Source organism: Camelus ferus, chromosome 28 (genome assembly GCF_009834535.1).
Source record: "Camelus ferus isolate YT-003-E chromosome 28, BCGSAC_Cfer_1.0, whole genome shotgun sequence".
In the NCBI taxonomy this organism is placed as follows: Eukaryota; Metazoa; Chordata; class Mammalia; order Artiodactyla; family Camelidae; genus Camelus; species Camelus ferus.
In genome coordinates this window covers 860,386-875,578 of record NC_045723.1, presented here as the reverse complement: position 1 = coordinate 875,578, position 15,193 = coordinate 860,386, and the positions used below count along the sequence as shown (strand labels likewise).

The 15,193-nt window shown below is 45.2% G+C and overlaps 1 protein-coding gene across 1 annotated transcript in view; it reads right to left on the bottom strand.

Moving 5' to 3' along the window:
• TBC1D8 (TBC1 domain family member 8) overlaps positions 1 to 15,193 on the bottom strand; it is a 96,809-nt gene that overhangs the window by 2,076 nt on the left and 79,540 nt on the right. Inside the window, 8 exon segments of the mRNA XM_032469696.1 lie at positions 186 to 283; positions 662 to 751; positions 8,455 to 8,520; positions 9,030 to 9,270; positions 13,770 to 13,838; positions 14,405 to 14,503; positions 14,654 to 14,677; positions 14,679 to 14,784. Coding sequence (XP_032325587.1) covers positions 186 to 283; positions 662 to 751; positions 8,455 to 8,520; positions 9,030 to 9,270; positions 13,770 to 13,838; positions 14,405 to 14,503; positions 14,654 to 14,677; positions 14,679 to 14,784 — 793 coding nt within the window.

Here is a 15,193-nt window from a genome sequence, read left to right as displayed (position 1 = left end):
GAATATTTGGAATATCTGAACTGGTCACAATTTAAATAGTTCTTATTTGTCACAATGTTTAGTTCCTAGAAGTTAGAAGATCCTTTGATTATAGCTTTGAAATAAAGGGGACCACAGCTTAATTAAAAAGATTACCTCTTAATGTGGCAAAACAGTTAATTTTCTGTGAAGAATAAAGTCCATACCTGGCTCATTTTAGGCAACTCCTTCTCAGTTTTGTCTTTTTCTTTGGCTAAATCTTTAATCATCTGCTTTAGCTGTTTCTGATAATCAATTGTATCACCTTGAGACAAAGGAAACAACATACTTTAGTCTGAATAAATTCCATGAAAGCAAAAAGGGAGAGGGGTGGTGAGGGGATGAGTTCCTACAAACTTGAGAGGCAGAGGTTAATTGGAGAGATGGTCTGTTTTACAAAAAAAAAAGTGGCCACAGGTTATGGTAGCTGAGTGACCTTGACACAAGAGGACCCCTGAAACATGAAAAGGGGTACACGTGGTGGCAGGGGTGAGGGGCAGTCATCCAGCACACTGCAGCCTGGACGGTTTCTGGCCTCTGTTAACTCACAGGAGGGAGGGGACAATTAGTCTGCTTGTAAGAAGAGGCGTGGGGTCCACTGCGGTGGTGTGCCTGACGGAAGAGAACGCAAAGAGGTACGTGCCATTGGACTTCCCGAGAACCAGGGGTCTTGACGTCGACAACAGAGGATTCTTCAGTGGTGACTGGCTGTCTCGGTCATTTTCAGTGAGTGCTTTAAAAAAAAAAAAAAGTTAACGTTGAACAAAGTGTTGTCTCTTAACCAAAACTGACAGTAATTCAGCTTTCTAGGTAAGAATGAAAGGTTAAGCCAGCAGCTCCCAGCCTGCAGGGCCTTCCCAGGGTCAACAAACTCCATGTACACCAAGCACCGGCTACACAAAGTCAAAGCATCTAACACCAGTAATGTTTTTCTGAACATCTGTAGGTGCCGTTGTAATCAGTGATCAGCAAGTTCATAGGATACACTGGATCAACAAGATACATAGGATACAACAAGTTCATTGCTGATACTGACCTAGAAAAACACATACAGTAAAATCCCATTTTGTCAAAACAAATATATGCGTGTATATACATACATCAATTCTAGAAGTAAATACACTTAGGTCGCTGGGTAATGTTATAATAGGTAAATGCTTTGAGTTTCTCGTATTTTTTCTATTATTAGCTCATACTGCTATGTTTAGGTACTTTATAACAAAAATTGAAAAAAGCTTTACTGAATTCAAGGCAGGGTGCTATAATGAGTTCTAGAAATACACAAAAATGAAATTATATTGGAACCCTCAAACACTGCTAATGGGAATATAAAGTGGCACAGCCATCTTGGAGATGGTTCATGGTCGTTCCTCGAAAAGTTAAATAATAAATTTGCCATTTTTACCCAGAAATTCACTCCTAGGTGTATACCAAAAGGAAATGAAAACACGTATCCACTCGAAAACTTGTGCACAAGTGTTCGTAGCACCATTTGTTCCCAAAAGGTGCAAATAAACCCAAATGTTCATCAACTGATGAATAATCGGAGTATCAAGTTCAGCAGGAAAAGTGAGCGCTGACAGATGCCACAGCACGGGTGGACCCAGAAAACATCCTAGTGACAGCAGCCAGACACAAAAGGGCACACATACTGCACGACACATTTATGTGAAAAGTCCAGAAGAGGCAAAACCTACAAAGAGAAAGCGGGAAATGCGTGGTTTGGGGACAACAGCTAAGGAGCACCGGCTTGCTTTTTGGTGCGATGACAATGCTCTACCGCTGTGACTGGTGGTTGCGTAACTGAAATACTAAAACCCACTGGCCTGTGTATTTCAAGTGAATGCACTGTACGCTATGTAAGTTACAGACCCATAAAGCTGTTACCAAAAAAGGGGTGGGGGCTATTACAAAGGATCCTCACAGTTTTAAAAAGGTTTAAACAATAGTAAGCCACTCACAGACTAAAAGTTCAGTTGTGATCCAGCAAATGTCCACGAGATGGCACCAAAGCCTTGGTGAACCACCCTCCTCCCTACTTGGGAGGCAGGTTTCTGGGGTTTAGGGGGTGGAGGGGTTGTTTACGGTTGTTCTTGTTTTTCTGGGGTTTTTTTCCTGTAATAAAAGTATTGAGTCATTTTTCCCCCCTACTTTGCCCAAAACAAGTTCTATGCAGTGGTACACGTGAGAATCCACTCAATAGAAGGAAAATTACAAACCGATGACACTTGAGGCAGTTATGGAAATGGCTTCCTGCCCTCCAAGAGCTCAGTGTATCAGACAGGAAAGACGTGCACAAGTCACAAAGAAAGTGACCTAACAGAAGAACCAATACACACAAATGTCACGGGAGCGCAGAGGAACAATTCATTCAGGGGGTAGGCGAGTGTCCAGAAAGCAGGCACGTGAAGAGTCAACAGTGACGAGCCGGAAAGGCCAGTCCGTCTCAGAGCAGTGCTTCCCACCCCCTCCAGTCCTGGCACAGAGAAAACACCAGCACCCTGACTGGACACGAGGGGACCCTGGGGGAGCCTTGGAGCTCCCTGAGAACAACTCATCCTGTTACCTATTCCTATCCGACGTCGGACACAGTGCATTAGGAAAATCAGTAAACACCCAGTACATCATCCTTAAATGTACTTTCAGCCTTTTAAAATGAGATATTTGAGCTTTCATAAATGTTACCTTATTTTTTACGTTCTGATATATGTGTAACTCATAATACAAGAGACGTTTCTGTTAAAGCTTTCACTGTCTCTCAGTTCAAGTACTGCACAAGTTGTATCTGATGAAGGATTTGCATCTGGTTATCTGAAGGTCCCTATTTCAGATTTTTGTGTGACGGGTGGTTAAGTGCACTGCTTCACAGACACCACCGGCACGAAAGTCTCTCTGTGGCTTCAAGGACTTTCATTAGTTGGTGTGCATACTTTTCACTCTGTATCCCTGTCACCACCACTGCTACCTTCATCACTTACTAAATGGGATGCTTGCAAAGGAAGAAAGCCAGTTCCACTAGAAAAGTTGCTTATCTCTGGCAAAACAGTACATTTACTACTTTCAACAAAATTTGGCCTTCAGGTGCAGTTAACACAACAGTCATCAAAATAATACCATTTTTCATCATAGTTTCTTCTTGGAAAAAGCAATACGGTGCCCCTCTTCTACCCTGTCCATGCTAACTAAAAACAGCAAATTATAACAGCAAGGGCCTGGAATCGGATTAATTAGGAATTCCAATATATCCAAGTCACTGAGAGGAAAATCAAGTAAAGTATTCAACTTGTGTCTGACATCTACTATGAGAAGATAACTTAAGATGTGACAAATACTGGACACCAGGACCCTAAATCCAATCATGACTTCCTGACAATCGATGATACTAAGGGTCTTAAGTACCTAGCTTTTCTCTTTTAAAAAGTTCACTGCAATCTTTTAATTTCACAAAAGTTTTTTAGGAAGTTTATATTCTACACTTCTCTTATTTTTCAAAACCCTCAAGTGGCATTTTCAACTCAGAATCCCAATGCAAAGAACAGACCTTTCGTGACCAAATCAAATGTGCCTGGTATCATTTCTGAAGCAGCGGGCATCAGTACTGCCTAAGTTCTTAGAACGTGAGCTCTCACTTTCTGTGTCCTGGGAGAAGTCGGCCTTTGCAGGTTTCCTCGGTACAGCATCCGTTTTCAGAATCACTGTCTCCTCCAGCTGAGCCTCCAGACTGGCTGGCCCCATTCTCAGTCCTGGCTGGAGTCGTCATTTCGCTCCTCTCTTTTCACTTCACTGGACGAGACTTCTTCACGTGCACCATTTGGGCCTTGCCCACTAATAACCTGGTCCTCAGAGCAGTGTAGCGATCCATCAGTTTCCTGGATTCCAGTAGGCATTCTGACATATTGGCATATTCTCAAAAGCAGAAGATGGTAGTTTATCTTCAGTATTGTTTCTTAGTGTAAGAAAAGGCCAACTCAAAAGTGAAGAACCTGATGATGGATAGAACCTGAATGCCCACATTTCTCTTAGGCAAACTAGCTGTCACATACCCCGTTATCCCTGGTCCTGTTGGTACTAATTTCAAACACACGATATCCCATTCCGTAATACTGCTAAGGTTTTCATCCGCAGTGACGACTACGGGAAATCTATGATTTTATCTGTCAGTACTTATCATCTTATCTGCAGCTACTCTTGACAAAGCAGACAACATCATGCAAAGTTCTGGTATATTTCCAATTGTACTGCAGAGGTTTAGAAAGTGGAGCCATTCTAAGTAAATGGACTTAAACTTCCAGGATACAGTCTTTCATCATGGGAATGGAACAAAATAGATTTTTGTCAAATAACAGATCAAATGGTACTGAACTCTTAGCACACTCCAGACTTTTTAATATTAGTTTTTATACTAATATTAATATTGAAATGGCTACATGCAATTCCTGATTGGGACTTTTAAATAATAACCTCTTCAAAACAGACTATCACCATCAGTGAGAAACCAAGAAGGTGGAAGCAAATAGCATTTTTCTCTCCTTGCTGGAGGACTCATTTCTTCTCATTACCGAGAATTTGAATCGTTCAGATATTTTTGTTTCAAGTGTACGATGATTCTGCATATCAAACAGCTTCTCCCAAAATGTAATGTTGACATCGTTTTGGCAAATATGACTGAATTCTGAATCCAATCAACATTTTTTCATATCAAGTATTTCAAAATAACACTTCTCATTTATACACAGACATGGCTGTATTAGACTATAATCATGTTTCAGGATTCAAATTATAACACTGGCTAAACATCACTAATGAAGTTTTCATAACCTCATTTTCTTCTAAGTTGAATGCTTGCTTTGAATCTGTACTTCTCCAGTACATGTTAATGTTTTCATGTGCTCCTTCAATTTTCCATTAAGTTCATTCAGGTTTTCAACATTTTAAGTCCTTTTAAAAATAACTATCTTTAACCAAACTGCAAGTTGGAATTATTCATTAGATTTTTCCTTTTAATTCACTCTTCCTTTGGACAGCAAATGCACTGTGGCACATATATGACCTCAGAAAGAAATCTCTTCTTTATGGAGAGCTGACCACAAAGAAGGAAGCAGCTCGAATTTAATTGGTTTCAGCATTTTAAGACCATCATTTAATGCGGATACCAGCAGGGACACCTTTTGGGGAGCTACTCTGCACCTACAACTGTGTATTCCCTGGACTCCAGGGCTTCCAAGAGGAGCAGAACCCAGGCTGTCAGCTCCACTCTTCTGTACCCTCTTACAGGAAAAGCTGCCTACATCCCAGTTGTTTGCGTTCATTTACCAACTCCGATATGTCACTCTCAGTAGCTTGCTTTGATCCTTCCTTCTAATGAATCTGATGTTCTTCCAGGAAATTGTCTTCTGGCAGTCCAATTAGTGCAATCAACTGAGTAAAATGACCAATATCTACAGATTTATCAATTTGCAATGTAAAGTCCTGATTCAGTAATCTTCTGGAATACTGTGTCTCCCTGCATCACCTGGTAACGGTATCAGATCACCTGGAATCTCTCTCATCTGTTTCCTCTGCGAAACAGTGTTGCAGTCACCATGGAGCCAGCCAGTGAAGGGAGCTCTGCCAGAACTGTGAGGTGGGGCTCAGGGCTTCCTTGCTTCCCCAGTTGCATCCTCGGCCTCCCGTCTGACGCTCGGAGAGTTCCGAGGCTCCCGCACAAGGCGGGTGTTTGAGGCCAGTCGCTTACAGGCTTTGTTTGGCTCTCCATCTCCCATCAGGCAAGTGAGACATCACTCTTCGGGCACACAAATTCAAACTTGTCATCTTCAATTAGTGAGTTTAACTTCTTTGCCGACTGGTGTAGAAAGTAAATATCTATTAAAATTCAATCTATTTAAATGAAAAATACCTACATATAGTGTGGATCCTCATGGCCCTGGCAAACTGCTGCATTGAAAGAAAGGTTTTAGGTGGTCTTCATTCTTAAGATTTTTTTTAACTGCATCAAAAATTCAAATATTAAATATAGGGAAGCAAATTAATTTATCAAATCTTAATTTCTACTTAAGTTTAACCATTCAAATTCAGTCACACAAGATAAACATTACAATCACATATGTTCAGAAGTTTTTTTAAAATTTGATTTTCTGAAGCCATGAAGATTTCAAATACCTTTAATGAACTAAAATAATTAAAATGTCTTTTAGAAATAAAGTTGTAATTTGGAAACAAATAATTCAACACGAGGTTAGATCAAGAACCACCTATCAATCTCAAATGATATCAAAAACCAATCAATGTAAAGACACATCAAGAATGAGCACTCTACCTACCTGTACTATCTTTGCAACTGTTTATAAATCTAAAATTACCCCACAATAAAAAGTTTATTTAAAATCAATATAAAACAAGTGAGCAAAATAGCACAGTACCAGACCTAGACAGTGATGACCATGAAAAGGCAGTAAGGACGACAACGATGATAAAGGAGTAATTATGCATGTTTCATGTTAACAGAATACCTGAAAAATAAGGGCAAAGTAAATGAAAAACAAAACTCAGTAAAAGGCAAGGAACTTCACTGATGCTGAACGATTTGTACTCAAGTAACGAGTCCACAAGAAAGCACACATCTTGTGTGCAGCTGCGAGAGATGCTCCCGTATGCGTCACGGGCAGAACACACGCCAGTTCAGTCACGGCTGAACTCAGGAAGTGCACGCAGAAGCCCACAGATAACGCCCATATGCATTTTCAACTTCTGTATAGGTATTCATTGTAAAAGCCACCAGGATCTCATAGCCCTGGAAACCTCACAGCCCGCCAGCCTCCCCAGGCTCCCCCGTTAGAAAGTTGTGTCGCAGAACCCATGCCACACCAGGACCATGGCACTGGGGTCCAGAGACCCTCTGGGACTCCTCGGTGCGCCTCTACCAGTTTCAAAGATCCAAGACGTGTCTTAAGGTAAACACCAAGTCTGATCTCACAGGTTTCACAACTGCTTTCTTTGTTCCTGGTTACCGCTGCTCACATTTGAAGGAAGCATGGTCTTGCATGCTGGGAAAGTGAACTGTTCCTTCAAAAACAGTAGCAGGGGGTGCCAAGGAGCCAGAAACTGGACCACGGCAGCACAAAGCCAGGGCTGGAGCTCAGACTTCCTCGGATACAGAGGGCGGTCCAGGACGGCAGCGTTCCTGAACCCACCTCCTCCCACCGACACACACATCTACAGCTACATACGGAACAATTTAAGCTGAAAAAGAATGGACAACTAGCTGAGCAGCTCCTCTGCAACAAGAGACAAGAACCACATCGAGTTGGTAGGAGAGGCAGGGACAGAGTCTCTCCCAGTCCCCACCCCCTGCCTGGGGACCCAAAGCAGGGAGGGTCTCACAGGTCCAGAGCTTCTCCCTGAGGAGTGAGAGGTCTGGCCTCACTTCAGGTGCCCCACCCTTGGAATCAGCATTGGAGAGACGAGACCCCAAAATGTCTGGCTTCGGAAACCAAAGGGGCTCATGTACAGGCGACCCGGGGGCTGGGGGAACCAGAGATGCTCCTTTGAGGGTCTCACTGGTCCCAGGACCCAGCCCAAAGGCAGCAGTTGGAGAATTGCCTGGACTGTGTGTGGAGGAGACATATACTAATGTTAATTAAAGCATCTGCTGGAAGGGCAGGGGCAGCTGAGACTTCCTTCCGGGGACGAAGCACCATTTCCCAGTCTCCGATACCTCGCTAGTGCAGGTGGGCACACAGGCACACGTCTCGCTCAAGTCACAGGTGCGCCCCGCCCCCAGGGCTCCCCCCTGCATCACTACAGCTGCAGGTGTGCCCTGCCCTCAGCCGTCTCTCCTGCAGCCTCTAAAACACAAACCCCCAAAACTCATCGAGACAGAGAACAGACTGTTGGTTTCTAGAGAGGAAATGGGTTGGGGGCATTGGCAAAAATAGGTGAAGGGGGTCAATTTTATGGTGACAAATGGTAACTCAGTTTACCATGGTCATCACTTTGTAGTGTATACAAAGACTGAACTATGTTTTACACCTGAAACTAATATATACTAGTTTTACTTCAATTTAAAAAACACAACAGTAAGCTAAGATAACCATCTTAATTATTAAGGGTTTGTCTACCCCCCCCCCCACATTCCAGAGGCCAGTGGTTCTCAAAGTGTAGTCCTCAGACCTAGTGAATCAGAAACGGTGGGGTGGGCCCGGTAACCTGTGTTTCAACAAGCCGTCCGGATGATTCTGACGCACACTGAAGGCTGGGAACCCCTGCCACAGGCCACACAACGTGCTACTTAAAATCTGTCATCAGCCACCCCAAACTGGAAACATCTATTGCCTCAAGTCTAAATAAATATAAAAAGAGAAGAACTTCAGTGTCGTGCACAAAGCTGATTTACGTCAAGGCAGAGCAGAGCCTCGCTTTTCTGTTGGAATTTCTTACCTGGAGGGATGTGAAGCCTATATAACAGTTTGATTTTCTCATTCATTTCTCCATTGTACATAATATCTGCAAAATGAAAAAAAAAAAAGCAGGACTGAGTAGACGCACATGGTTGAGGTACACGCGTCACGACACAGTCACCACGGAGAGAAGGAAGTAACGAGGCCAGTGCTTGTTCACCTGCCGCCGCCCCAGACACACGGCGCTTGAAAGGAAAACGTGAGCGGTGGTGACTGCCGACGGCTGAGCTACGGGATAACCTGGCCTCACACCTTCTGCAAGATTATAATTTTAGGTGCAAGAGTTAGGAACGTGTCTCCGACAAGCCACCGCCACACCCTGGATGCCGGGAGAACAAGGCTGATGACCCTGTATGCCGAGAGCCCCCTTGGGAAGCATAAACGTTTAGCTCACGAGGAGTCTGCAGAGTGACTTTAAAATCACAAAATCGCACCAGGCCAGTCGCGGATACATTTCACTGAGTGGATCTGCCTGCGTCACGACCCACTTGTCTTGTGTTCACAGACCCCCATCCCCAGTGAACTCACGGCAGCCAAGGCCCGCAGAAGTCATACCGAGACAGCTCACAAAGGCTTTGAACTCGATAAGATGGTCCATGTTGTCGTCCAGGAGCCTGAAAGTCCTCTCGGCGAGGATGTCCGTGTGGGCCCCACAGGTCCATGGCGAGACGAGCTGGAACAGGCGCGCGAACTGCCGGGCGTCTATGCGGTACTGCTCCGCGTAGGGCCGGCTGGGGTCGTGGCGCGGGGCCACCGGCCTGGGCTGCTCCCAGTAGCAGCTCATCATGTGTTCTCTCTAACGCGGGAGGGAGAGGGGCCGTGAGGGCCGGCGGCACCCGGGGGAGGCCACGGGCACGGCCGAAGCCAACGCGGCCTTCTTGCTTGCTCTGCCCTCATAAAATCGTTACGTATTAAAGCAGCAACATTACTACACAAAAATGAAAAAATTAACTCATCTCACCACTCCAACCAGACATACTGAAAGTTTTTCTTTGTTTCCCTGTAGTCCTTGCCCACATGAATATATAATTTCGATGTTTTTAAAATCAAGGATTCTTTTTGTTGTTGTAGCAAAATACACATTAAAAATTTACCATTTTAACAATTTTTAAAGGTACAGCTCAGCTGCCATAGGTTTATAGAAGTCATACAGTTTTTATTCTGAGAGTTTCTCTTAAATTCATACTGTTTGAAAGTCAAAAAGTACTGGGTAAATCTACAGGATACAGAAGGAACCAGTTAACCCTGGCCACCTGAGAGGATGGAAAATGGGGGCCGGGACCCAGATGAGGAAGCAGGCCTTATTTATTGCGTGCTTTTTTTATATGTTTTGGATATATTAATAACAATTCAAAAAATTAAAAGTAAACAAAGGCAATTTGAAGTCTTGGGAACAGACTGAAAACTAAAGCAATCAAAACCGGCCCTGTCACTGAGGACCAGGCTAGCCTCCTTAGGCTGGATCTTTCAGGCTTGTACTAGATCACCTCTTGGCACATCTCAGCTCACTGCAATGGCTCCCAGTGACTGCAGGCTCTTCACAATTTCAGTGCCCTCTGCCCATAAGAATGGCACAGACACAGTGCAGATGCAGCAAAATGCAAGTGCCTATCCTTGGATGGAAACCAAAATGCCATTTATAATTTTACTGCATATTATATGCGGCCACGTTCTTTAAATAGCCTTTGCAGAATCATGAAAAGTACCACAAAAACTTCTAAGGGTGAAACAAAGGTCTAATAAATTCCCATTCCTCAAAACCTGAGACACCCTGTGAATTTCCATGTATATTTGTACATCCTGGGAAGCGAGAGGCCCTTAGGATCCTGCCCAGAAGAAAACAGTTATAAAGTCCGAGAACTAATACACCCAGTTTACACAGAATCCGACAGAAAAACAAACCAGTGTAAAAAAGAGGCAAAGGACATGAAGAGGTGATACAAGGAAATACACAATTAGCCAGTAAACTCACAACAGGGTACTCAACCTCTCTAATGAGGAAACGAATTTAAGTTAAAATGAAATACAATTTTCTACAAGACTAGCAAAAATTTTAAAGATCCATAATATGAAATGCTGGGTGAGTGTGCAATACAGGACACAAACACTCTTAGACATCACCAGTGGAAATGAAATCTGAAAAGTCTAAAACACGTTAGCAATAGTGACTGAAATCTGGTTCCTACACAGCAGCCCAGGTGTCCAGATAAAGGCCCAAGGATGCTCAGGACAGCACCATTTATAAAGCAGCAAAAAAAATCGGAAACAAGATAAATGTCCCTCAACAGGTAAATAATTTAAAAATTATGGTTCAGCCCTACAATCAAACTGTGCAGCCACTAAAAAAGAGTGAGAAAAGTCTGTAGACATTCAGTCTAGAAAAATGTCCATGACAACAATTTCAGGCCATTACGCATAGCACAGCCTCACTCTTACTGTGGAAAAAAAGAGTAAGAGCATGTTGCACGTGTGTGTGCACAGAGAGACATCGTGTAAGAGGAAAAAATCAGGAGAGAGACTCCCCGTATTGTTAACGGCAACTACTGCACAAGGTGGGACTGTAGGTGCAGACAAGATAAGGCCCTTTCAATTTTGCTTCTAAGTTATTTTTTAAGGGTACAAATAGGTATAATTTTATATTTGTTTTGTTTTGTGTTTTTTAATTAAATTTTGAAAATAAAAGTCTTAACCAGAGCATGGAAGCAAGCAAAGTAATATTAAAAGAAACCAAATGCTTTCTAGGGCCTGATAATCCAACAATGGTGAATGCGTTTAGCTGATCATTAACAAGAACGCACTTACGGGATCTGTAAGACCCTGTTTCACATCCTGGGTTTTTCAGGTGTCTCTAGCAGTAGCCTCTGGCACCAAGGATGTATCATATTGTTCCTATCTTATTTGGAGAGGTGGCATCAATGAAGCTGTTTCCAATTTGGGAGAATAAGGGACAGACGTCACAAATCTGATTTACGTAATTTAAAAGATTGCTTTATAACCAGGATGGACCTTGAGGGCACTGTGCTAAGTGAAAGAAGTCGGTCAGAAAAAGAAAAATCTAATATGATCTCACTTACATGTGGAACCTAAAAAAATAACAGCAAACCAACCAACCTAAGGCCATAGAAAAAGAGATCAGATTTGTGGTTACCAGAGGCTGGAGGTGGGGGTGTTTTGTAGAATTGGATGAAGGTGCTCAGAAGGTACAAACTCCCAGTTACAAAATAAAGAAGTACTGGGGTGTCAGGTACAACACGACCAGAGTTAGTGAACACTGCTGTGTGGTCTATTTGAAAGCTGCTAAGAAAGCAGATCCTAAATTAAGTGCTCATCACAAGGAAAAAAACCATCCCCCGCCCCCGCTTTTTTTTGGTATCTCTGTGACATAAGGGATGTTAACTAAACTTGCTGTGGATGGTTTTGCAGTAAATGTAAGTGAAGTCATTACGCTGTACACCTTCAACTTAGTGCTGAAGATCAGTTATATCTCAATAAAGCTGATGGAAGATTGCTTTAAATTAACAATCATGTCAACTTCACTAAGTACACACTGTTCACCTTTCATAGGAAGAAGTATGTAAAGAAGACAGTCAGAGCCGACTTCTCTTGTTCTCATAGAGGAGGGTCATGCTGGTGCAGTCCCCGCTTAGGGAAGGATGCAGTGAAGCTAAGGAACGGACTCCTTATTAAGAACCTATCACACAGTTATAAAACAGCGTAAAGGCATCTCTCTGTGGCCCTTTCCCTTGAGAAAATGAACTTCGGCTTCAAAAGACAAGAGGTGCGTGCAGAACCCAATGCAGGAAGACGGCAGCCCACAGTACACAAGCTTTCCAACATATGACGTCAGGCTGTGAGAGCCAAGCAAACTCAGAGAAGGTCTGGAGCGCGGGGGAGGGAGGGCAGTCCGAGGGGCCATCCTGTGGGATGTGAGGGTGACTCGGGGCGTAGAGGAGGCGCCCCGGGTTGTACGATGGAATTAGACACCATGATTGCGGTGCTCTCTTACTGGAATTTTCTTTGGAAGTATACTTCAAAAGCTGCCTTGTATTTATAGTTTAAGTTTGTGTTTGTAGTTACCCCTACACAAAGGAAAGGCTAACTACAAATGTGAGAATCACTTTCGCTCACATCATTCACTGGATAGAAACAGGAAACAGGAAATAGCTCTGGCGGTCTTCTTTAAATGCCCTCTGCGTGAAAGATTAACGAGAGGGTCAGTGCTTAATGAAGTTTATTTTTATTATTAACTTAAGTTATATAAATTCAGATCTGTGACGTATCTCATCCTCTCAAATTGAGAACAGCCAGCCCTCAGGAGGTGACAGCCTTTCTGTGCTGAGCAGCACATCTGTTTAACCTGCTTCCATGTTTCTAGCTCTCCCTGTTTTTCCTCACGGAAAGTCAGAGAGGTAGCGGCGTGGGACCCCAAGTCACCTTTGACTTTGTATTTTCTCTCCATGCGGCAGAGGAAACTATAAAACTTGAAAACAGGTGACGTTTACAGCAGGCACGGCCTGAGGAACCCTCCCCTCGCATCCTGCTTGTTAGGAGTGAGGAGTGTGCCTGGGATCGACTAAGCCAGGGACCCATGTCAGTGACCGCAGGGGGAGGGACCACACCGCCGCACGAAGGGTTCGGACAACATCTGAGGCTCCGCGCAGAACCTAAGTGCTGCTCAGGACTGTTCCAAGTTGGTGGCAATCTGAGCTCAGAAGAGCCCTGGAGGCCGGACTCCTCCGTGGCGCGTGGGACTTCGCTCTGCAACTGGGCGTCCTCCCCCTCCCCTGCCGGGCTGTCAGGAGAGGGTTAACTGGCTGCTCTCTTCCCCAGGTTTGTTTACTGTTTCAAGCAAGACAGTTTCTAGGAAGGCACTTGCGAAATGTTCTTGCCAGGGTGATTTATAAGTAGCAAGGCCTGGTTATCCACCTGAATATCTGAATATTAGAAACACAGCTGAGCACATTAGCTATTACCAACAGGACAGGTTTTAAAGTTATTTAAAAATGAGTAAGATCATATGGCAACATGAAAAAATGTCAGTAACAGCATCAAGGGAAAAGAGAACATAAACCAGCACGCACACCAGCCACACAAGTGCAAGACTACATATACACGTGATACGGGGTGGGGTTATGAGTAATTAGGTGGGTTTCAGTCAGGGTCACTGATCCGTCCGCTGTCGACTGGGGACTCGGCGCAGAGCAGCGAAGGGCGGGTGGCCAGCACCGAGCGCCCCGGCAGGCCAGGCCCGGGGCCCGGCACTCCCCCAGCTCCCCAGCCCCCCAGCCTTCCTACCTTGAATAAATCGTAGAGTTCCTCTAGGTCTTCTGGAAGAACTGAGACCTCTGGGATGACAACACGGAGCTGGAGGAGAGAACAAGCAGCAGGGGGTGAATTCTCCGCCCCCCCGTGCCAGGATCAGAGGGCCCGGGACTGCTTCCTGCTGGTGTGCGGGCCTGGCCTCCAGCTTCCCTCCTGGGGTGAGGGGCTCCTACCGCCCAGAGCAGAGTCTGTTCCTGGCACAAAGATCGCCTTCTGGCAGCTTTCTCAGGTGTGCATCCTCAGCCTTTCTGATGCACACATCCTGACTCAGGACTAACGTCTGACTCCTAATGGAAGCAGACAGCAGGCACAGCGAGAGCTCGGGCAGGGAGTTTCTCCCGGAGAACCATCCCCCATCCGGTGGGGATGGCGATCCTCACTGTACAACTGGGGAGACCCAGGTCCAGAGGCTCATCATCTGACTGAAACTAAACCCATGCTCTTTCTACAGCAGGTCACCCCTGTCAAGTTGTTAATGCGATGCAAAAAAAAAAAAAAAAAAAAAAAAAAAAAAGCTGGCACTCCCCTGTCAGGAGACCAGCAGGGGGCCCAGCCCAGGTCAGCACCTCACTGCCATGGGCAGTGGTTCGGAGGCGGCCTCTACTCACCACATTCTGCTTCGTGGTCTCTTCGTGGCCCTGGAGAACCCTGATCCGATGTCTGCAGCGCATGTGCTCGATCTGAGCCACAGACTGGTCTCCGAACTTCTGCAGGGACGGAAGGGATCTGTCACTCACAGAGCCCCTTTTTGCATCCAGACACAGGAAACACGGAGGAGCCTGGGGACCCCTCCCTGGAAGTCCATCTCCCAAGATGCTTCAGGAGCAGGGCAAGGAGCAGGGATGGGGCCCAAGTACCTCGTAGGAGTCCCGGATCAGGTCAGGCGATGTCAGTCACAGGACAGGGCTCATGGTCATCGGAGAAAAAGGCATGGTGGCTGCTGACTGGGGGTCCAGGGCTGTCCTCGTTCTTAATGTGATCCAGAAACCTGGGCACACCCGCCAGAAGAGCACAGGGTTACCCTCCTCGGGCCCAACACAGCAATGCCACCTGCTCGGGGGCCCCTGGACACGTGGCACCCCCTTCAAACCAGCCCATCTGGCCCCAAACACTGGGCAGAGGGCCAGGCTGCAACCACGATGCTCATTTTAGAGAAAAGGAGAGACATCTGTCCAGCCAGACTTGGCGATCTGGGCACCATGGGGAGGTGTCCAAGGCTCTGTGACTCTCCAGGGACATAAATACAAAGTTCTGAGCACACTGCACTTTTAAGCTTCCACCATATTCTGAAAAGGAACTTGTCATCTGTCATCCAACTTGCCCTCAGCTCCAAGAGACTCAGGCTCCAGTCCTCAGCCTAGGGGGACCTGCTTTCACTGCAACACACCAGCCCTACA